This window comes from Desmodus rotundus, chromosome 7, assembly GCF_022682495.2.
Source record: "Desmodus rotundus isolate HL8 chromosome 7, HLdesRot8A.1, whole genome shotgun sequence".
Classification (NCBI taxonomy): Eukaryota; Metazoa; Chordata; class Mammalia; order Chiroptera; family Phyllostomidae; genus Desmodus; species Desmodus rotundus.
The window spans coordinates 24544828-24569506 of NC_071393.1; the positions used below are offsets into that span (position 1 = coordinate 24544828).

Consider the following 24679-nt stretch of genomic DNA (forward strand, 5'->3'; position numbering starts at 1 on the left):
ACCAGTAATTTGAGTCGTTATTCTGTGATCAGAATATTTGCCTGGTATTTCTAGGCCCACAGGACACTGATGAAGTAATTGCTTCGAGGAACTAACCTGGTACTTCTGAGCAGACCTCAGTTTCGGAGTGAATGCGTGTGATGGCAAACCCAGATACTAAGGCTGGACAGAACCTCCTCAGCCACACCCTTCTGGACCTCACATCCTTCTGAGCTCTTCCTCTGACACGGGAGAAAAACTACTGCCTCGGGAGAACAAACGGTGTGAAGTCTTTCACTAGCATCCCAAGTCACCGACATCAAGGAAGAACCCTGCTACTAAAGCCATCTGTATGTCCTTGTCACATCAGCTTTTTTCGAATGGCGGTGCTGCTGGTGGGAACTTACAGGGGCCGTGTGACCCCCAGGGGCAACGGGCTGCCTACTTGATAAAAGGAAGGTTAAGGTAACAAGGTAGAACCAGTGCTGTGCATTCACCGAAGCCCAAACTCCGGCACCCAGCACCTGGCGGCAGCAGCCTACCAGGCTTCCTAACGCGGTGACTGTACGCCAGCCAGGTCTGCGCCTCTGACGCAGAGGCCTGCATTTCCACAGTGTTTCGGGATTTCTACCGTGATCTTTATTGAATCCCTCAAATCAATTCTGGGGGGAACAAAAGAAAACTTTATAGAATATCTTCACATATAAATGTGTTCTTAAAACTTTATTTCTTTTTCTAAATATAAATCCTTAAAATGCAATCACATTTTTTTAAATTAAAAAAAAAAACTGGCATGACTCCTAATCTTTATACAAATTCACAGCAATAACAGCAGCATAAATTTAGCCTCTTAAAAGATTTCTTCCTTTGCTCTAAATAAAAGTTAATTCCAAGTTTAAAAAGCCAGAGCAGCGACCACCCGGTAAATGGAATGAGATTCCTCTAACATCTTCTACAAACTGGGCATTGGAAACATGTGAATGTACAAAAATCAAGTATTATTAAAAGTCATGGAATGAAATGACCATCTGAACTCGTTTTGTAAATGCAGGACTGCCTTGCTAGGCAGTCGGGCACATACGTTCTGGGGTGAGCTGAGGAATGGAATCGTGTTGGGCTAGAGGTGTCTAGGCCAACTCTCATCAGGAATGCAACTTTCAAAGGAAAGTTCTGGGTCCTGAGCATGCTCACCATGTCTACAGAGTTATCAGAACCATACCTGAAATGCTGGTGTGGACGGCAGTCACAGTAGACTGTGATCGCAGAGGTCGCGAGCGAGCAGCACGCTAATTCCTTGGGACCCAAGCGGTAACTGCCCAGAATTCCAGCAGGTAAAATGGGGCTGTGTACTGAACGGTTATTGCAGCTCTAGAACAGGTAATACGTAGCTACATTAAGAATACCCAGGAAACCTGCAGTCTGGTTTAGAAACTGAAGTTAACACGTAGATTTGTAATTGTGAGAAGTCATGTTGTTTATCTAGTCAAACCATGCTGGGTTTTTCAATGAAAAAAGTTGCTTTAGGGAAACAAATGGCATGAAATGTTTTAGTAGGATTATAATTTACCAATTATTAAGAGAAAAAAATAACTGGAGGCAGGCAACACATTGAAAGCATCGCTATCGTTTTCTGGTGCTAACAGTGTCCGCTGACTTCCGCCTGACTAGAGTCTTTCATTCCCACGCTCTCCCACAGCGATGTGAGCCTGTTCCCTGGACTGAGGGGAGCAGCTCTCAAAATCAGAACAAGAAGAATATGGCTCAGCCTGGGTCTAAGTGCTTTGACATTTTATGATGACTCTTTATTAAATGCTTAGTCTTAATGCCTTATTTTTTAACTATAATTTGCTAAATGTTCAATAGACTTATCTGAAGGACCAGGGAGAAGTTTTTCTCTGTTCTAATTTAACACAAAAGATGGGGGAACGACGTGAGAAAAACCGAGTGTCAGTGTGGGTGAGCGACGTGGCTACTGAAAAAGTTGATAGGAATGCAAAAGAAAACGCAACAGCATCCCAGGAAATAGGCAAAAACGCTCGGAACTGTACAGCAAATAGCAAGAAGGACAAAGTCAAATTCAAATGCAGGTAAAGGCAGTCCTCAGGCTCTTACAGATTAGCTCTATATGGCAAGGATGCTCTGTGACACATTTTTTTTTTTTTTACTGTTCTTAACACAGTGCTTTACACTCATTCAGATCTCTTTTAACGACAAAAATGAGTCTATAGATGAAGAGGTGGTAATGAAACAGCAAGGGAAAAAAGATAGTGATTTATTTTTCTTACTATTTTTTTTTAATGTGGTCGGGATTTGTAGCTTTTTTCCTTTCTTTCTTTTTTCTTTTAAATCTTTTTGGTTACTGAAAAAAAATAGAACAGTCCACTGTCCAGCAGAGGCTGCTTCAACTCTATTGCTCTCGGGGCTCATTCTGCATGGACCTGTGTTTCAGGGTGCTGCAAGGCCAGCTCTGTGGGCAGGAAGGCCCCCTGCCCCAAAGCCGTGGCGTAGGTCCTGTTCTGTGGGTGGGGAAAGCCGGAGGGCACGTACACCCCCACGGCTCCTCCTCCAAAGCCTCCTCGCGGGGGATGAGGTGGAGAGTGGTAGCCCTCCAGGTTGTCGTACTGCGACACGGTGGTCATGCCGCTCTGGCGCTTGCCGTGCGCTTGGTACTGGAACAGCACACCGGGGTCCCTCTCCATGTTCTGTGTGTGGTGCAGCTTCAGGCTGTGACTCCTCTCCGGTTTAGGGGGTGGGACTGTGGACTGACTGAGGTGCTCCTCCTCCTTGTAGCAGTCTCTGGAATGTTTGTCTGGGGCAGGGGGCTGCCTCGCCCGAGGCCTCTCCAGCTCTTTGGAGAGCCTGACCTCTTTGTGGTTCAGTCTTAGAGACTCCTGCCCTGCTGTAATATACTTCCCTCCAGAGTTATGGTAGCTGATGGGCTCAGAAGCATCTGGAATCCCTTTGGACCCATAATCTAACTGGCCAGCCCCCTGGGGGTAGGGCGGTCCGTTTTTGGACTCACACACTTGCCTATGGCTTGCTTCCTGATGCACCCTGTGCTCGGGCAGACTGCAGCCCATGTCATGGAGCTTCCTGTTCCTGAGACTGCTTTGCTTCTGCGGGAGGGACGGTCTCTCTGCCTGGCCGTTGCCATGTCCTCCATGGTGATGGGCTCTATCGAACTCTGCCTCTGGGTGCTTCCTGTAGAAGCGGTCGCCTCCCTCGGGACTGAGGGCCTTGGCTGGCTGCCGCCCCTCCTTCCCCTCGGCCACCGAGAGAAGTCCAGTTTTCCCAGGATCGGATTTACTGCGCAGGTGGATGACATAGATCCCACCCAAGTCATCCTGCAGAGCAGGGGTCATGTTATCATACTGGGACGTCACAGGCCCCTTCACCTTCTGCCGAGCCCGGCTCTCTCTCCGGATGGACTGCATGCGGTATTTTTCCATGTCCTCAAAATCCCACGAGGTGTACGTGTGCTTTACATCGGCGCTTGGAGGCATGTTGACCACATTATGGTCGTTACCAGAGAAACAGCCGGTCGCGGCTGCCCGGGGACGTGGAGGCAGGCCGGCGTAGCCGTACACATTCTTTCCTTGCAGCCGAGGGTTGTAGAAAGCGAACTCGCGACCGGGCAGGCGGTGCAAGGGCCTCAGCTGCATGGTGCCATAGGCGTCCACATCGCACAGCCCTCCGTCGGGACTGCAATAGGAGCTGGGAGAACTGGAGTAGGGGCTGTACCGGTAGTGGACCCGACCGTTCTCGAAGTAAGGCTGGAGCTGAGTTACGTGGTAATCCGAGCGGGCCTGGGAGGCCTGATATGGCTTATACTGATACAGGGGCCTGGAGCAGTAGGCTGGTTCGTCGTCCGGGGGCACTTCTGTCCGTGAAATGGGAACAGAGCGAATCATGGTGGATGGGGCGGCGTGGAGAGACTGCACCCTCCGGATGGTAGGGTACAGGGGGATATCTTCAGGGTAACAACCGCTCCTAACAGACGAGCTCAACGAAGACACATACTCGACCCGGCCGCATGGCTTGGAGTGGTGTCCAGACGCGCTTCTCCCCGGGGCCACGTATGTGTTATAGCGAGGGCCCATGGAGGCTGGTGGCTCCGATCTGGACCCATACACTTGGTGGGGCTCCACTTTATTGTGATGTGGAGGTACACTCTGGGGGCGGTACTGGCAGTTGGGAATCATACTGAAATGCAAACAGTTTTCTGGACCGAAGGGTTCAGTGGTAGCATCAGGCCTCGCAAAGCTGACATAAGGCGTTTTCTGAGAAGCATGCTTCGGTTGTGGGACAGGAAGTGGCAAAGGCAAAACATCCTCCACGCAGGCTGAGGAAGCTGTGACAAAGGAATGGTAACTGGAACTGCTGGTCGCATCTGCACTGCTGGAGTGAATGGCAGCAGCAACTTTACTCTCCATTGTCCTGGTGGGGGGGGCTGGTGCAGTGAAGCCGCAGGGGGCGTGCACAGGGACAGACTCAGCACGCAGGTGCAGCGGCGGGGCCCTGGAACCTTCCCACACCTTTTCAGGAAGGCCTGGCTGGAGAGCGGGAGCAGAGACAGGACACGGAGCAGTGGTGCTGCCATCACCGACAAGGACAGAAGCAGGGTCGTCCACGGCTCTGGGTTCAGGTGGCCTCTCTGGAGCTGGAACTACTCCTTGAACCTATTGAAAAATCGTAATATTATGAGCTTGTTTTCTATGCTCCCCTCCGTGGACTCAAAACACTATGACATTTGTAACTCACAAGAGGAGGCTATTGGGGTAGCAGCCTGAAATTTCCCATGTGCTCACACTGCACAGTACAGTAGGGCAACCTGTCCCCACAGCTGGGAAATGGCCTGCGTGGCTACAGGGTGTAGCAGCCATCACCTTCGTGAGGATTTATGGTGGGCTTTACGTGTGAGATGAGGTTGCCCATGGCATTACCTAAATGTGCAGGCCAGACCAGAGGTTTCATCGAATAACCGTGAGGCTTAGAAGGACATACGCAGTCTATCTGTCCAGCTCAGGTTTGGGGCCAAGGCCACTGTGTTTGATGAAAGGAGTCGGTTCTTCCTGGAGGGAGTTTTGAAGTGACTCACAGCTGCACAGTGAGCAGTTTTGAGCCCCCAAGTCTAGAGAAAGTTAACGTACGTGACTTGTTTAAGGCGGCATTCGACTCAGTCGGTCACTGTCTGTCCCCTGCCATCTACTCCACCCTGGTGTATGGCAGCAGCGGCCAAACACAAGCTTCACGGCAACACTGCAAGTGTGCAATTCTTGAGAAGCAGCTGCTAGAAACCGTGTCCTCCGCTAAAGACAGATACTGAAGTACTTCCAGCTCAAGGTGCCCACAAAAACCTGGGGCACTTTGTTAGAATATGAGAAAATTAGGAGGTGACCTTAGCCCTTTGCATACAACACTCTCTCACCAAAACACGAGCTTGACTACAGAATCTGCCAGTTATTGTTGAGAAAATTTAAAAAAGTCCTGTGACCTCACACTTCCAACAAGTGTGCAAGGCAGGGAGTCTTACAAATGTCTTGAGAATAAAGCACTTTTATGAGGCAGACGTGAGTAACGGCAGACACGCTTGCCCGAAGGCACAATGAGTCAGCGATGGGGCTGGAGAAAAACCCCCTGCAGCCCCAACACCGAAAGCCCAGCCTGACTCATTTGATTACTGCTTCTTTGTATCACTATGAAAAAACCACCTAGATGCTTTAGGAAGGCAGCAGGTAGCAGATCCAGTTAAACCATAGTCATTGCGTAACTGCTCCTTTCTTAAGAGAAAACCAGCATCAGAGAAAAACCTCCCCTGGGAAATGTTTCAGGGAAACCTGCCAGAGGACTTCATCTGACTCAAAGATACCACACGACACAGGAAAAGGGACGTACCTTTGAAAAAAGTACATTTTATCTCACTGGCTTCCTCCCCTCCTTACCTTGTGCGAATTATGTGGTCCTGTGCTGGTGGCTGCTTGCACCTGCCCCACAGCTGGTAACTGCTCTGCTGCTCTTTGGGAAGGAGGCGGGGGGAGGGGACGGCTCGTTCTGGGAGGACGCGGAAGGGTGGCGGCAGCAAAGTCCGCTGCGGTGGGCTGCTCAGCCACATCCCAGTGGGCTTCCCTGATGCTGATGTCAGCTGTTGCTGGAGCCACTGTCATGTAAGCCAGGGTGGCTGTGCCGGTACTCTCTTCAGGGGACCCGGAGGGAATGTAGATTTTGTCCCCAGGCAAATTAGAAGGTGTGGGAGACTTGTCTGCAAGTTGTGAGGGGTGATGGGGCTTATCCACACCTGCACCAAGATAAGAAGGAGGCTGATCTCCACTGTAGAAATGAACTTGAGGTTGGTCCTGATCCGCAAAGGAGACAGTCAGCACAGTGGTCTTCCCAGCCTGGTCTTCAGGGAAAATGATGTGATCGTCACACTTGGACTCTGTTAAGGGAACTGCCGTGATTCTGGCCTTCTCTGGGTCCCCAGGTAAATAGGTGCGATGGGGCTGGAAGTCTGCCTGCTGGAGCTGCTCCCCAGGCTCCATCGCACTGGGATGGGTGCGGTCCCTGACAGCTGCTGTGTCAGGTACAAGCTGGTCACAGGTCCCGGATGCACTGCTCTGGAGGACAAACTGCTCCGCAGGCCTGTCAGTCGGGAAGTAGGCTCTATCTGGCGTAGCGTGAGAGTGGGACCCCGGCAGTCTGTCTTCAGCTGCAGCCACCGCGAGGTCTCCGTAGTTTGTGGGGGCAGACTGCGAAGCCCCCAGTCTCTTCGAGGGCTGGGTGCAGGCTTGCTGCGCAGACTCAGCTAATGCGAGCGCCAACAGGCGGGCGACATTTTTCGGAGGCGGCGGCGGCGGGATAAGAGAGACTGAACTGACAGGAATGGACTCCTGAGGGGGGTCATGGGGAACTGCTCCTGGTGGGAAATTAGGAAAAAAAATGAGAGTGAAAAGGTAGCTTGTATTACCCTATACACGGAAAGCCAACACTCCCCGTCTGACCACTAAAAAGTACAGATGCCTTCCATATTTCAAAGTGGCAATCCGTGTTCTTCCATCCCACATGCAAATGCTGCAGAAAACACATCTGGTTCAGAAGGAAAGCGGAAACAAACAGCGTTTAAGGGTTGCAATCTCCTCTTGAATTGCTACGGAGACGGGGGTAAAAAAGGCGGGTGCCTCATCTGGCTCAGAAAAGATTGCTTAGGAAACAAGTTGCGAGTGCTTGCGATGGTTTAGGATAGTTTTGACATCTGATGTGTAGGCTGGCTGGTTAACATGTTAGGTTAAAATATAGGTATTTTATTAGAAGAGAAAACAGAATCAAGGGCTACGAAGTTGTGCAAAAAAAAAAAAATCCGCGAATTCTGACTGTCCAAAGAGACAAGGGGACTTTATGGAGCTTGGCAGCAGCACCACCGGCCCATCGCGAGATTTCTGTTTGACTTTAATTTAAGGCTTTGAGCCACCAGCACCACCCAGACCCACGTTCCTTCGATTAAAGGGTACGTGTAGAGCCAATTTCTCTCTTACAAGGCACAGATGGCACACAGGAGTGAAGGTCCCTCTAAGCTTAAAGAAAGAACGGAGGCAAACAAACGGTACCTGTCTGAGTCTGTCCACAAGGCACAGCCTTACTCTGACTGCTGGAGGCGGACTGCTCCTCCTCTCCCGGCGACTCTGCTCCGGCAGCAGCCTCCTGCTCCGGGGGCTGGACTTCAGACTCGCGCCCTTCTTGGGCCTCTCTCTCGTTTGTCTGCGCCTTTCCTACCTGGGTAGGGGATCTACTTGTGACAGCACTTGCGTCCACACTTGTGTTCCAGGTTGGAGAGGACACAGTCTGGGCTGGGGTAGCGGAGGCTGCACCAATTGCTTCCGACACCCGAGTGGGGAGGGTCACCGAGATAGGCTCAGAGATGTTCATAGAAGGCGATTTGCTTAATTTCCGTCCAATATTTGGAGAGAAAGCATAGACAACCTTCTCAGTGAATGAGGATGGCTTTGACGACTTCTCTTCGCTTGGGCTCAAGTCCAGGGAGAAGAACGGGCTTAGTTTCTCCTGCAGAGGAGACACAGGTTCAGAACTTGCAGTGCTTCCTGGAGTCTGAGACTGGCTACCACCTGCTTCTGTATCCTTGTTATTGGTATTTGGTTTCTCCCTGGAGTACCCCATGGAGTCCAAAAAGGAAGCACCACTCTCCAGACATTCGGACTCGGCCTTCGGCGGACTGCACTGGAAGGACATCGGGTCAAAATCCAGGCTGGCCACTCCAATGTCCGGTGGGCTCAAATCAACATCCTCGGCGGAATGCGGAGACACCAGGGCTGGGATGTGAAGCAGCCCCACGTCCTCCTCACTTTCGTTATCGTGGGGCAGGTTATCGTAGGAATTACAGCGGTTCCCCAGCATCTCTCCATTGAAGGAGGCACTTAGCGCATCACTGCTGGATCTGGGTCTTCTGGGTCGGAACAGCTTGGAGTCACCTGGCAAAGGGATAACAACATCTGAGCACAAAGGTCACAGGTGCACAAAGCCGCAAGTCGCCTACTTATTAGCACATGTGGGGCAAGACCGTGCTACTTCTCATTTTCTTTTAGGGAATTATCGCTTGGGGCACCCAGACGAAACACCCACACGCAATGCTAACTAGCAAACACCTTTGACATAACCAGAGCGAGAGCACAGTGGTTGTGGTTTCGGTAGGAAACGGGACTCAGAGCTCTCGGGTTCTATTACTGGTCCCTCACTGACACTTGCTGTGACTTCAGGCACGTTTTTAATTTCTTTTTGTCTTATTTTATCACGGGTCTCACACAGGACTCGGGAGGCGGAACGCATCACTGTGAAGAGGACGTTAAACAGACCAGCAGCAGGAGTCTTTGGTTTTGGTTTTGGTGGGGAAGAGTCCTCCTGACACCCGCATTTCTAAAAAAAATAGACTTCTCAATTAAAATATCTCTACAGTCTCCTACAAAATTAACATATATTTAGTAAGGGATTCCTTTCAGACACTTCAACAAGAATAATTTTCATTTTCCCCCTTAAGAATAGGCATTAAGTTTCTCAGGCAGAATCAGTCCTCAAAAGTGGTGGTGACTTTTCAAATCACACACTTTTATGACATCACGGAACGCCCACCTGATGGAAGCCCCCTCTCTCTGCATTCGACTACAACTATCGGAACTGCCACAGTAAACGTGTACTTACTACAAAGAGGCAGAAGCTGTGTTAACCCTAAACATTCACGAATGCTCTGGCCACGTGTAAAATTAATCCCTACTGAAATACGGCTTTCTGCTCGATACTACCCAGCCCACTACATTGTTCTGTGAAGCATTCCTGTATCTAACGTGAAACGGAAGATCTTGGAAAACCCGTAAGAGGTTAGGTACCCGACGAAAGTGACTTGCAAAGATGTCTCGATCACAGACACAGTCACAGCCAATGAGGACGTGGCAGTCGGAACAGTCAGTAACTGAGGATGAGAAAGCTGACCAGGATGACGCCATCCAGGACGCTTCAAAAGAGCACGAGGTGAACACCAGCGGACTGAAAAGAGCCGTCGGGAAATCAGTGCAGCTCTCGGCTGCTTTTGTAAAAGGGGCCTTCTTTACAGTCCTGCTGCACAAGCCAAAAATGAAGTACAGGATGTCCTATTTGCTATTACACGGTCTTGTCAAAAAGGTTCCGTTTTCTTTCCAGTCAATACTAAAGAAGTCGTTCGTTCATTCTAAAAATTAGTACAAAGTTGCAACAATAACCCAACTTTACCAGATAGAAGCTCAAACTTATTTTCATTTTGCTTTTCAAGTTATAATAAAGACTTTTTTCATTATTTAGCATAAAATTCTGGTCCCCATTTCAAGCAGATTCACCTCTCCCGGTACCAACTGTGCTCAGATAACGAGGGTGGCCTGCAATCGAGCTGATCTACGAACTTTAACGCTAGCCATCTTCCAGACAAAAGACTACTGGTCAATATCCAAACTGCATAATTTTATGCCTTGCAACACTGTACTCTCATTGTGAAATGTAAAGAAATACTAACAATACAACTCTTCACTAGGCATTCATAATTATAAATGGTTAACTTGAACTGTTTCACCTCTTTTTATGCAAACCGAATAGCAAGTAGGTCAAAACCAAACAAATAAAAGGCTGGTACCATATCTGAACATCAGTGGACAATACAAAACAGATGCCAGTATTCTTAATACATGATGGTCTGTAGCCTACTTACGAAGCATATGTTTATAAAATATGCTTGTTTTGGTTTCTGTGAAATATAGAACAAAGTGATTCACGCTTTTGATCTTACCATCGCCTGCATGCAGAGAAGTAAGGGACTCTTCACTTTTAGCTGAACGGAGGGTTCCTTCTGCCCTGCCACCTTAAGAATCAAAAGCAAATAGTGTGAAGCTTTATTCGTTGTTACGTACGCAGTGAAAGGGAGCAGTATTTTTCTCTCCATGTACTTAAACTTCCATGAATGCTCAGTTGTACACTGACAATCACATTCAATTTCACATCCTATTATAGAACGTATTGTTCTCCATTGGTTGCCTCTACGAAAAGTCTTTTTTCGAAAGGATTATGAACTTGAGGAAAAACGTCTTCCTTTTACGTTTCCTGAAGACCAGCATGACGCCATACTGGATTCAGGGTAGGCCCTAAATCCAGTGACTGGGGTGGTGTCCCTTTAAGAGGAGTACACGCAGAGAGACAGAGGAAGGTGCCTCATGAAGACTGAGGCAGAGACCAGAGTGATGCCACCACAAGCAGAGGGATGCGAAGTGACACCCGGAGCTGGAAGAGGCAAGGATTTGTCCCTGGATTCCTTAGTGGGACCATGGCCCTACCAATACCTTGATTTCAGATTTTTAGGCTCTAGTACTTTAAGGAAACAATTTTTTTGTTGTTTTAAGCCACCCAATTTGTGGCACCTTGTTATGGCAACCGTAGGACATTATTCGGGCACTACAGACCTGTAGAACCTGATTTGTTAAACATCCTCATCCTATTTCACCTCTTGGCACACTCAATACTGCCGACACTTTCTTTCCAGGCTCCTCCTCCATTACTTCGGGGGACAGCACTCATCTCCTTTGTTCTCCGTCTGCCTTTCCCACCATTACTTCTCACTCTCCTTTGGGACGAGGCTGCCTCTTCCACTCCTGTAAACACTGCTTTTCTCCGGAAGTCAGCCCCTAACCTCCTTCTCTCACTCAACAGGGGCTCCGAGGGCCATAAGCTCTATCTCTGGGATTTTCACCCTCAGCGGCTACTGATGACTTCCCGGGCTGCACGTCCAGTTATATTAAACACCTTTACTGAATTGCAGACCCACACTACCCAGCCTCTCCCGGGCGTGCCAAACTCGCTGTGTTCAAAATAAACACGGTGTTTCTCTTCCCTCCTCATCACTTTCATCAAAACCTGAAAACTGTCTTTGTCCCTCCTTTTTTCTCACCCTTCACAGTCACTTGGTTCCCCCAGCACTGTGGAACCTGCTTCCCAAGTGTCTGTCACATCTATTTCCCACTCCCACTGCCACTGAGTATTCCAGATACGCGTTTCTTGCTTGTATGATGGTAACGGTCCCCTAACTCACTGTCCAGTCTCCAGTCTTAATTCCCTTCCTGTATATTCCCTACACTGTCCCTGAAGTCATTTTTCTTAAATCCAAACTTGGTCATGTAACGTGCTGAGGCCACTCAATAACCCCCCCCCAAAATGCAGGACAAAACCAAAACTCTTCGGCAAGCGTACAGGGACCCGAACCTGTTTCTGTACCTTACTACTCAGCCCAGTTCTTTCGACTTCCTCACACACGCACAGGCACACGCCTCACTCCCACGTCCTGAATGGGAGTGCCTTTATTCTTCAAAACCCGAGTCAAAGCTGCTATTTTCTGCCGCCAGCTCCCCTCCCCACGTGAATGGGCCACCATAACTGTCTTACACAAACCTCTATTTCAATAGCTACACATGGAACTTCCCTCCTGACACACATGACTTCTCAGGTAAGACTGCGAAGCGGGGGCAGCGTGTGCATTTTCTGTCTGCAGCGGCTGCTGTCGGTGCATCCGGCACACGCTCAGCACAGGACTGCAGCCTGGGTGAGGGCAGGATTAAATGACCTGAGCGTTTTTCTACCAGGACCTGCAAGCAAAGCACTGTGGTATTTCCTGGGTTTAGAAGCCAGTAGTGTCAGTGGCACATGGCTTTTTAACTACCTTTAAAAGAGCAGTCTTTTCAACAGCAGTAGATCTATCTGACCTTAAAAGAGACTTGCACCAGTCCTCTCATTAAAAAAAAATAGTTTCTTTTGGTAATAAAAATTATACACCTGAAAAGTATGTTGAAACATGGTTTTGTCATTTTTGATATCTGTAAAAATAGATTAATAAATTTAAATACCACAGCAGTTATTTTTAATTACCAACAATAAATTATGTTACAAATATGTTTAAGTTTTTAACCATTCACAAAATATATAATCTATATAGTGTCCCTAAGAAATCAGGTATTCTACATATTTACACATTAATTTTTGTATCGGGGATAAAGAGTCGGTAAAAGAAGACAATTCACATGTAGCAACACAACTCTGGAACACCCCACGGGAGCACAGCGGAACCACACACTGAGCCCACGCCCAGAGTAAGAAAGAGCCGCCCGAACGGAGTGAAACGTGTGGACTGACCGGCCACCCTCTCCCAGTGGCAGCTCGGGGACAGCGGGAGGGCACTGACCTTTCAGGGCCATCGCTTTCATCTCGGAAGGCTCACTCTCGTTACGCTGCAACTTCCGTTTAGAAACAGATGATGATTTCCCCAGGTTGAAAAAGGAACGCCAGCTGCCCACAGGAGATTTTTTCATTTTATTTTGAGGCCTCCTCCTATGAGAGAGGAAACAATCTATGCTAAGATATCCATGGGGCTGTCTTCACGTCCGGAAAATGAGCCAATGATGAGAGAACCCAACAGCCAGGACAGGCACAGCCGCCCCCCACATGGCACCCCCTCTCTACACAGTGCGGATGAACTGTGCAGCTACAGCGTGCAATGGAAATTAACTGTGTGGATTTTCGTGTTAGTAACTAGTTCCACAAAGGTAATTTTTATGCAAATTGTCATACTAAGATCTAACCTCACAGTCTAGGAAATAAATGAGAGTAAGACATATGTGGGAATAGGAAATATTAAAACTCCAAAACCAGTTAAAGAACAGGATTTTAGTTGTGAGTAAAGCAAAGTAAGCCAAAAATGAAGAAAAGTGTTAAGGACAGTAACGAACATATACTGAATGCCAGGCACTGTGCTAAGTGCCTTGTGTAGTATCTCCCTTAAGTTATATATAACGACATGAGGTGGGTACTGCCATTCCCATTTTGAGGAAATTACACCACTAAGAAATTTAGTTAACTTCCTCAATGTTATAGAACTAGTGAAGGATGGAGTCAGGGGTAGAAGCCAGGTCTATCTCTATCACAGTATCTACTCTCTTAATTACTACTCTATAAGGAGATTTTTGAGAAAATGATGAAGCTAAAACATAAATTCAAGACACTGAAGACAAACTCAGGATGACAAAGAGTATGTTCCAGCTTTCTGCTGTCAGGGCAGTTTTAGTATTGGGACGTGAAAGGCGGGTAGAGAAGTATACTAAAAAAATGGAAAGAATAAATTCTCAAGTTTTATTACTGCTTCCCAATCCAGGAAATTGAAATCTCGACTTTCATGAGTAGTAGCCAAAGGAGTGATGGAGACAACCAAAATTAATTTACATACATTAGCCTTCCCACTAAATTTTAGTGAAAAGAATAAAATAAAACCCATGTTGTTATCACTTCTTTAGAGAAACAGAGAACTCCGAGCTGGAAGGGGCGCCGGGAGAGTGAACCAAAGTGGTCCTCAGCCTTCCGCGCGCCCCAGGGTGTCCTGGGAGGCGGGGCAGCAGACTCGGTGCTGGACCCTGTGGCCCCAGCCCTCGAGCTTCTGATTCCACGGGCCTGGGGTGGGGTCAGAGAATGAGCATTTCTGGCAACTTTCAGGTGCTGCTGGTGCTGCTACCTGGGAGTTCACATTGCGAGAAGCACCGGTCTATTCTAGACTTAATGCGGACCCAATGTCAAGTCATTATCCCCTTATTCCTTTCTGAACACGCTATTCCAACACAGCTTATGTCTGAACGAATTTCCAAACAATGTATGAGAAAAACCACACCCTATAGAGCAGAAGTGTATCATTTTTCCTAACAAATTTCCCTAAACACTTGACTTCCTTCTTATTTAAAATGGCATGGTGTCGCAATGCTTTGTGAACCACTTGTATCATTCCCTATGACGTCTCACCGCAGTCAAAAGAACAGATTTCCCTGGGACTGGCCGAGAGTCAACACAGTAATACTAAAATACAAAAGGGAAGTAAAATATAGAAGAACACAGAGCCATGCGACCACATTTATGAGGATTCAATGAACTTTACCTTTCAAGTGGGAACTCAATGATGGTATGAAATTTCCCCTGAAGCGCAGCAGGCCCTTCTCCTACTTCAATGTACTTATTTTCGGTCACAATCGGAGAATTGACCTGAGCCTGCGTTCTCGCCTGGGCTTCCTCCAACGTCAGCAGCTTGGTGGACGGTGAGGAAACCAGCAGGGACTTGGGTCTTGACAGAGAAGCTTTGGAAAGAAAGAAAAATCATCAAGACAGCACACTTTTCTGCGTAAATATGGCAAATAAAAACATAAATATGTGTGAATATGTGTACGTCTATCAGCTTACCTGTCTGTCCATCTATCTACCTGTCTGTCTGGTTTCAAATTTTCCTAAGTTTTTTAAATGGCAAAAACAATCAGTCTTCATGAAAGTGAGGAGTAGCAGGTGACATGCCAGGTTGTTAGCGACACACACATTCAGAATTTTTAAGTCACTGAACTCTTTTCTTTCCTATGGCCTGGTGTTGCTGTTATTTTTAGTTGGGAGGGATTTTTCTGCTGCTGCCCCTACCACACCTTTACATACACCGCCAGGAAGTAACACGGTGCATTTTTCAGTACGTCATGGCCTTAGACCACAGACTGGTAGTACATACCACTAACATGCAGTGTTCACTGAGCAGGCACTCAGTAACTGTTAAATTGTGCACTTTGGAAAGTGGGCAAAAATTAGCCACTTTCTACCAAAGACAGGTGCATTAGCCTGAGATAAGGAAGGCAGCTTTCCATTCCTTGCGAAGCTTCCATGCGTGTACCCGGCAGTAAACAAAACCCGTGTGGGCCCCACCTGCCCCCTCCTGGATGGCCGCGCTGATCTTCCCACTGAAGAGGACGTCGACGTGATTGAGGATGAACTCCACCACCACAGACTGGATCCGCACTTCCATGAAGGCTGCGGTGCCGCTGAAGCAGGCAGACTCGATCTGTTTGGACCTGGGGAGTGACACAGTGTTCCTGTCAGCGAGTCACAGAGCTGGCGGTCGTGAAGGGCTTTCCTGTTTTATTTTTTTACATGTAAGTCCCAGAGAAACCAAAGGAAGACAACATACTTCCACAGCGCCTTGGCTAAGTGCCAACGGCCTGTTTTGGGGAGATACTCAGAAAAACACAGATTACTTTTACACTTACAAAGCGCCCTTACAAAACCCTGAGGAGCCAGGCTTTCATTTAAGATGACTGGCCTACTGAAGGTCCTGGGCCAAACACAACTCACCTGAGCAGGTTGGGAGCCCAAACAATCGCTAGGTTTTTTGCATGCATATTTGTGATGGAACAATAGTCAGCTAGAAGTGACAAGTGTCTCATCAGGAACTCCAGTGTTCTGGAAAATGAAATACAACATATTAACAACAACAGAAAGAAACCACCGTGTGGCAGCGTGGAGCAGAAAAGCTCCACTAATAAGTTTTCAATGGCAAAATGGAACAAGAACCATACAAACCCCAGCAAATTTTGTGCTGCCTATTGGGTTTGAATGGTATTAGTACAAACTGTCAGGAGAGTATCTGCTCCTGGCCGTCAGACACCTACTTCCAAGATACCAGGGAAATGGACCCTCCACTCCAGTCTCCACACAAATGACTCCGTGAAGTTATGTTACCCTGCTTGCAACCGACATGCTAACAGGAAAGAATTTAAACTTTCCTTCTATAAAAGAAAACCACAATGTTTCATAAGCCTAAAAAGAGTTAAAAAGAAAAATTTCAGTAGGCACCAGGAGGAGAATATTGGAGCAAATATGTGCTTTTGAAAAATAGAAAGGCTATTCTAAATCTTAATTATCCTGGCTTATCTTATACATTCTAAGTTTGCTTTATTTAAACAATTTATACATATATAAATTTCTATATTCTGTATTCTATATATAATATGTAATATAATCTATATAAAAATATACAATATATAGATATATATCTATGTTGGTATCTAAACATTATAATATATAATAAATATAATCTATAAATGTGCCTAACACTATAATCTATAGCTATATGTTGACATACAATAATATAACATATAGATATATATTATGGAGACAGATAAACAGGTATACAGTCATCTGTATCTATATCCATCTATGTAGAAAGACAGGGGGTGCAGACAGATACAAAACAACATGTCAGACTGTGTTTGGAAATAAAGCACGGCTAGCTTCGATGCAACTGCAATCCCATAAACACATGTAGGTACCACCCAGCAGCTACCACACCTCTCAAAGTGTTCCTGCCTAAGTGCACAGGAATTAAAACTAGTAAAGACAGTGAATGGGAGACAGAAGTTTAAGAGTGTTATTTGAAACAGTAATGTAAGTTAATTTTTGGTAAACATAAGAGCTTCAAACATTCAGATGAACCGAACGTGAACTTCAAAAGAAAAGGAAGATAACAGCAAGAGGCACTCTTCAAGATACTTTTACGGGGAATCTCTTCCAATTTCCACAAGAGCCCTACCTAGCACAATGTCACCATTCCTCATCTGTGGGGGTGCAAACCCAGGTTTGCCCAGAGCACACCGACAAGCAGTGCCGGGGCTCAATCAGGCTCAGCTTCTCCCCAAAGTCTCTGTCATTCAACAGAATCCACTAAAGCTGCTGTATGGTAAAAAGCATAATTCTCTGTGCCTCTTGTATACAGTAAGTAGAGACAGCCAGACAGACAGAGAGAGGCTGGCCTGGAGACAGCGCAGAGGCGAGATGCTTGAGAAGAGTGTGTGGAAAACAATGGAAAAATTCGTTACTTGGAGCAGAGGTAGATGAAGGAAGGGAAAGATGAAAGTACTTCAGAAATATGCTTTACAAGAAATGCAAAGTACAGCAACCAGAGATACCATTTTATTCACATATCTAATTATAAAGATGTTTTTAACAGCTAATGGGGAATTTTAGTCAGTCTCATAAATGAGCATTTTCATATTTAGCGGAGTGCAAACTGCATAAACCTTCATGGCATACAATTTGGAAACTGCTGTGCGTTAAGAAGAAAAGTTAGAGGTCTTTTGGTTTCTAAGAATTCCACTGTCAGGTCTTCATCCTAAAAAAATAATCTAGGTTCCCAGAAAGATTCATGTCAATGGGTGGTCCTCCGAGTCACGTTTAAAACTGGAGAGGAAAACCCCATCGCAGAGACTGAAGAGGCCAATTAGGAGAAACGTGAGCTAACATAAGGTCCATCTTCATTAGAGAACACCATGGAAAGTCATGTTTTCCAAAAACATTTAAGGAAATAGGAATGGTGAATGTTAAAATCTTTAAAGAATCTGGATCAGAAAAGATATATAAAGTAGGAGGTAATCAAATTATTTAAAAGCAGCTAGAATACAAAACCACGTGACACAGCAGGAGACATGTAACAAGGAAGCACATGTAATGTAGAGCAGGGGATGTGTACCTGGTAATATACACACACAAAACAGGGGGGCATATCTGGGAGGCAGTATACAGGGTCCGGCAGAAGGAAGGCCTGCTGAAGTGTGGTTGGTAGGGTAATAATATGGGTGTAGTAATTCATAGTTTTAATTTGAACATTTCACCCCAAATGTCATATGGTGTGCATGCTTATGATTTTGTAATAAAAGGTTTTATAATAAGAAGGAGCATAAAAGGATACTGTTAGGATATACACATACACATATCAGCAAGCTATAAAATCTAAAGTGTTCAAATATATAAAATGTATATGCAATATATATTACTGAACATTTACTATGTGCAAAATTCTACTCTGAGAATATAGTGGTAAACAAGACAGAATTCAGGGCCTCAAGAAGTGTGTTTGAGGGGGTGTCAACTGGGTTTATACAGGTGTATAAAAAGCACGTAGTAGGCTGTATGTACAAATACAGCAGGAAAAGGCACATAATTTTCAACAGAGAAGATGAAATAGACAGCAAGGGCGCTACAGATGTAATTACCAGGGGAAATGCCTACACATTTTGAGAAATATCTATGCATAATAAAGGAGACTATATAACAGGGCAAATATAACTACAGGAGAGTAGAATAACAGCAGAAAGGTCACACACACCCCCCACACACACATCAGTGTAGTGGGAGATGTTGAGATACTCACTTATGTTTGTATGTACATGTGTACATAGATAAAGCACATAATGAAGCAAATACACGGGCATATATAACAGATAATAACTGATAATAATGGTAATTAATTCATATAAATAGCACTTATTTAACGGGCCTCATTCTAAGTGCCTTTCCTTTAATACTCATAGTGATCCTACGGGAAAAGCACTATTATCTTTATTTTACAAACAAGGAAACTGGGCCCAAGGACGAAAGAACTCGCTCAAGGTCGCAAGCTCACACAGCGGTAAGCGCAGTTCGGCTCCAAAGTCTACAATGTCTATAACGCATAGACGTTGCATACAGTAGGTGATATAAATGGACTACTAAGTAGGGAATAAATATACGAGATACAAATACACACATGGTGGGAGACTTACTTATATAAAGTACACAGGGGATGCATATACTTCACCATAAACAAAATATACATGTATATGTATATATACATGCATGACATGTATGTACATATATTCTCTATATATTATATGTGTATATATACACACATATATACTTTATATATGTGGTAGATCCTCTTATTAATTATGTTCTCTTAATTCACCCACAAGCTTAACCAATATTCTTAATTCTTTTGCTAAAATTAACTAATTGGTCTCCAAGGCACAGGAAGTTTTTCTGGCCAATAGGTTTCTCTGTGGTATCCCTGAACACTTCGACTAACATCACTTGAATTATAAGCTTACCTAAAACCAATTTTAAGTATTTCTGTAACTATTTATGCAAGGCTACTTTAATTCATAATTAAGTTAAATGCTATCAACATTTATAAAACACAATTTTTGTTTCTTTTTTGCTTCTATAAAACCTCAGTTGAATATTTTGCAAAGTCTTGATAAAGTTGAGCTACCAAATGAGAGTCAAATACTATGATGAGCAGAGAACAATTTAAACAAAACGAAACCTATAACTTATTAATATTTTCATAGAGTAAAAAGATTATATCCATGCAGTAGAATAGGCTGCTATAAAGTAGGAACATTTAAAGAAACAAGAAAAGGAGGAAGGTATGGGGAGAGGGGAGGGGAGGGGATGCCACTTATTACTCCTGGAAATAAATTTACTTAAATCAAGAGATGTGCTGGAAGAAATCCATACCTGAAAACTGACAGAGAGAAGATAAGAAAGTGAAAGAGTTAGCTCAAGAGTTACAATTCCAGAAAAACAATAAAAAAAGAGAACAAAGAAGTGGGATAGGGTTTAAGTTGTAGTGAGAAGCTGTAATAACACTAGAAACTGTTTCAGAACTGTCCAGGAAGAAAAGGCCCTCGGTGAGTGCCCAGAGAAAAGAATGAGAAAGAACCCATTCCAAGATGAGTCCATGTGAAAGCTGACCCCTAGGTAAGTTCTAAATTTAAAAGCACCCACATAGGATAAACAAAGCAAAATGGTCCTACAAAGACTTGGCCAACTAGTGTCAGACTATGCTGCTGCAGTTCTGCTTAGATGGCAGTGGTGTAATACCATCAAAATCACAGGAAAAATGATTTACCGACTAATACTCTACAGGCAACTATCAATCAAATGGAAGAGTAGAATAATAGCATTTTCACACCTTTCCCTGGGAAGCTACCGAAGAAGTACACTACAAAAGCGGGACACACAAAGGGGAAAACTGACAGGAGGCCCGAAAGGAAGGGATCTAACCCGTGGAGGAGTAAGGAAGGGGTTTCCAGATGAGAGTAAAGGGCTCACAGCCGCACTGCGCATCTGCTGAGCAGTCAGTCTGGACCAAGAGGTGGGACAGAAGGCCCAGCAGGGGTGTTTTCATGGGAAAAAGAAAAAAAGAAGCCTGACCTCTTCGACATGGAGAGAACATTTGCAGTTCTGTTAGAGAACCTGGGGGATGAAGCAGTGATAAAAACTAACAGGCTAAAAATGGGCAATCACTCCACAGAAACACCCAAAGTCAAGCCAGAAAGGAAACCTAATTCTGGTATGTTATTCGGGGCAGTTGCGAACAGTTGTTAAATGGTTACTACAATCCAGGGGTGTCCAACCTGAGGCCCACAGGATGGCTGTGAATGCGGTCCAACACAAAGCCCTAAATGTACTGAAAACATGGTGAGATGTTTTTGTGATTACGTGTCACAACGTATTTCATGTGTGACCCAAGACAGCTCTTCTTCTTCTTCCAGTGTGGCCGGGAGACGCCCAAAGGTTGGACACCCCTGAGAGACGATGAATACTGATTCGACTGCAAGCGCTGATGTAACTACAGACTATGAAAACGAGAGAAAGGGAAGAGCGCGTTTATGTGGTGCTGGATGGGGAGGGGAGGAGTTACGAGAAAGCTAAATATTCATTTACCATAAGAGAGAAAATATAACATCTAAAAATAAAAATCAAGACGTAAAAACATAAACACGGTATTCAGAAAAAGAGGAGTAAACTCTAGAGTTGAGTAACAATTTCTGGGAAAGAGAAATTAGAAATGGGAAGGTGTGGAGCAAGAAACTGCTGTTTTCCAGTCAGCTTTTCACACCATTTCACTTTTTGCAACTATGTACATATGTTATAGCGATCTTTTTTTTAATTTAGAGAAAAAGATATATTTACATGGTACCTCGTGTAAAATTACCAAGACATCTTGGCTTAAATCTAATCATCTGTCTTGCTACACTTGATATTAAAAACAAATAATTAAAGGGCCAGGCTCCTTCACATTTGATCTCATTTTCACATTTAAAAAAAGTCTTCTTAAGATGGTATTATTAGTGGTGGCCTCTGCCGCGGCCTCTCTGGCTGCAGCTCCTGGTGTGCCCTGCACGCGCTGCTGCTGCCTCCTCCTCCTCCTCCTCCTCCCAGTGCCCCTGAGCCGGAGCCCCAGCCGACGCCACAACCACAGCCAGGGCACTATGGCTTCTGGAGTTACAGTGAATGATGCAGTCAGCCAAGTTTTTAATGATGTGAGAGTAAGGAAATCTTCTATGCAAGAGGAGATCAAAAAAAGCAAGCGAGCAAGCATTTCTCTTCTGTTTAAGCGATGACAGAAGACACGTAATTGTAGAGGAAGCAAAGCAGATCTTGGTGGGTGACACGGGGGACACTGCGGAGGAGCCCTACACATCTTCTGTGAAGCTGCTGCCTCCGAATGACCACTGATACGCTTCGTACGAAGCCACATATGAAACAAAAGAGTCTAAGAAGGAAGACCTAGTACTTATATTCTGGGATCCTGAAAAAGTGCACCTTTAAAAAGCAAGACGATTTATGTCAGCTCTAAAGATGCCATTAAAAAGAAATTTACAGGTATTAAATGTGAGTGGCAAGTAAATGGCTTGGAGGACGTAAAAGACCGTTCAACTGAGGCAACACAGTAGTTTCACTTGAAGGAAAACCCCGATAAAGTGACAGTCAAGTACCCTCTGGACCTTAAGGGGTTTTCATTTCTCCAGCTCAGTCACCTGAAACAGTATTAGGTTTTGGGTTTTGCCTGTCCTCTTCCCACTGGGTCCTGCCAACACAAGCAACGAAGGACGTATCATTCACACAAGCAGCCTATCGGTGATTGCCATCAGACTGCCTGATACCGTTACTCTGATGTAGAACCCAAGGGATGCCCTCCCACATTTTAGCCAAAGCAATGGTAATACGCCTCCCTGGCAGCAAGCGCTACAATGAATGTGACTGTCAACGTGAACAGCTTAGTACACTGCAAAGGGTAAGCAACTGAGAGCCTTGTAAGTCCTGTCCACTGGTCGGACGGTGAACTTCATTCAGTGTCATTTGTGGCTGCACTTGATTGCAGGTCGGTGGGGCTGGCTGCACCATTCATACGCCTCACCTGCCTTGACAAGCCAATTTTGGGGACATGGCAGCCCGTATACAACACTATGCATTAAAAGCACTTTGTTGTACTGAGTTGAACTCCTCACCCCCAACAGGAATGCCCATCAAGTTGTGTTAACTTGTCACCAGCTTATCCTTGTACCTCAGTGTTCACACCTGCTTATCTCCTTGAAAGAACTGTCATCAATGCCTTTTGTTTTCCACGGAGTGTACACTGAGCGAGCACGGGAGTTTTATGTTGACCACGTAAGTCTGGCCACACTAAAGATAGTTTATCAGTCGGATGGCAATTTCCATATAAAAGAGCCTGAAATGGGACATTCTGGAGATCAAACTCCACACCCTCATAAAATGGCCATGCTGCAATAAAAATGGTGGCATATTATGGACAAAACAATAAAAAGAAGGTATTATTAGTGTGCTTTTCACAGAAGTGCAATTGATGCTTAGAAGAGTCACATAGCTCATCCGTGACGAAGCTGAAAACTCAGACTCAAGTATGTATGCATCAAAGTCAATCTTCTCACTGCACAACGTTTGCTCCTCTCGTAAGGCACAGCGTCCCCTCCCCTAACGATACTCCGCAGTTACTGCACTCACCACGCCTCCTCAGCCTTCCCGTCAGGGCCACATGCCTGCATTTCTCCAGCCGGCTTCACAAAAGCTCTTCGGTGTGTGTGTGTGTGTGTGTGTGTGTGTGTTTTCACTCTTTAAGTGAAAATACACTTTTATGGATCCTCAAGGCCTCTTTAATTTCCTCAAAGGACGTGTTAATAGGGAAATGTTAAGCTACCTTCTGGCCCTTGCCTATCATGAATTGAAAGCTACAATGTTGACGAAAACATGTGATTTTTAATGTTGATCAAAAATTTTAGTGTTGATTAGTACCACATTCAATGTTGCTTTTAAATATGTATATGAATAATGTCATTTTTTTCAAAATTAGTGCTAAATTACATAATTTGTGTATTAAAATATCTACTGAATTCAATTTGTCAATAACTAAAATTTAAATGTTTCATTTTTACTTTTATGCATACTATAATCCTTAATTTATGCTGTTTTCTTTCTTTCACCAATTTTGTTCTGGTCTTCTCAGGTATAAGCAAAAATATTGGAGAGTCCAAACTAATGTACAAGTTAAGTCGGGTTTTAAAAAGTAGCAACAACAAAACCAATAAGCAGTAACAAAATCTAGAACAAACCAAATCAAAAAGCAGGCTTACTGATCATCGGGTCTCGTGAAGAGGAATTCTGAGACAGCTGTTAGATTGTGTGGTTCTGTGTGGCTTGGACACATTTTAAATCAAAGAGGAGGATTGGAAAAAGGGAACAAGTGAACAAGCACCCAGCAGCGTGTCCCGTTCAGGGTTCAAGGAATTCACAAGTGAAGTATGCTCACTTGTGGTCATACACCCTGGTACCCGCAGCAACATTTCTCAGTGTCTCAAAACACACACAACAGAACAGGCTTATTAGTCAACCATCCATTTGTTCATCCACGCACTCATTCATTCAACACTTACTATTAAATGCTTACCGGGGGCTTTTTAAGTTGACATTTTAAAAAAAGATTGTATTCATTTATTGTTAGAGAGAGGGGAAGGGAGGGAGAAAGAGGTAGAGAGAAACACGGATGTGTGAAACCAGCATGTGCCCTGACTGGGGGTCAAACCAGTGACCTTTCAGTCCACGGGCCAGCGCTCACCCCGCTGAGCCACACCAGCCAGGGCCTATTAAATGCCTATGGGATGCCAAGCACTGTGCCAGGCCCTGGGGATACACAGACAAACAAATGTAAATGTGTGGACAAATGGAAGTTTAAATAGCTGGAACTCCCAGAAAACTTAAGTAGTTAGAAACCCAAAGAAAAAAAAGCACTTGCGTACATCAACTCACTTCTACTTTTGGCTAGTATTTTACACGTGGTTTACCTGTAGTGAGGGGGCGGGAGTTGCTGGATGACATCGTGAATTTTTATCAGCCTTTCTTCATCCGTTGCTGCGGAAACGGCGTCCTGTAACAATCATAGCGCAAAATAAACCAGTGGACATTGCCAGTAAAAATGAAATTCTTCACTCACAACTTAGTTTTCACTCTGAGAGAAATCACTCTATCTACTCTTTGATGCTGAACAAGGAGGAAACACCATACAGCATCAAGGAAGTAAACACTTCCATGTTACGTGGACATTGAAATCTATTAAAAGATAATTTTTAAAAAGCTTTATGGTAACCAACACTAAGTGTGATAAGAGGAGTGGCTCCAAGTCAGAAACTAAAAAATGAAAATGTGAAATCGTCAAAAACTTTTT

The 24679-nt window shown here is 45.1% G+C and overlaps 1 protein-coding gene and 1 pseudogene across 6 annotated transcripts in view; one reads left to right on the forward strand and one right to left on the reverse strand.

The window, feature by feature from the left end:
- Nucleotides 1-366: 366 nt before the first annotated feature.
- The window catches only part of ARHGAP32 (Rho GTPase activating protein 32), a 260668-nt gene continuing 236355 nt past the window's right edge, over nt 367-24679 (reverse strand). For all 6 annotated transcript variants that reach the window (XM_053927526.2, XM_053927524.2, XM_053927525.2 and 3 more), the window contains 9 exons: nt 24300-24382; nt 15691-15798; nt 15265-15410; nt 14465-14660; nt 12731-12876; nt 10295-10366; nt 7581-8459; nt 5922-6892; nt 367-4658 (listed from right to left, as the gene is read on the reverse strand). In XM_053927526.2, coding sequence (XP_053783501.1) covers nt 2403-4658; nt 5922-6892; nt 7581-8459; nt 10295-10366; nt 12731-12876; nt 14465-14660; nt 15265-15410; nt 15691-15798; nt 24300-24382 — 4857 coding nt within the window. In that variant the 3' untranslated portion in view covers nt 367-2402. The remainder of the gene's footprint in view (nt 4659-5921; nt 6893-7580; nt 8460-10294; nt 10367-12730; nt 12877-14464; nt 14661-15264; nt 15411-15690; nt 15799-24299; nt 24383-24679) is intronic.
- Nucleotides 21371-21922, forward strand: LOC112301637 (cofilin-2 pseudogene; annotated as a pseudogene).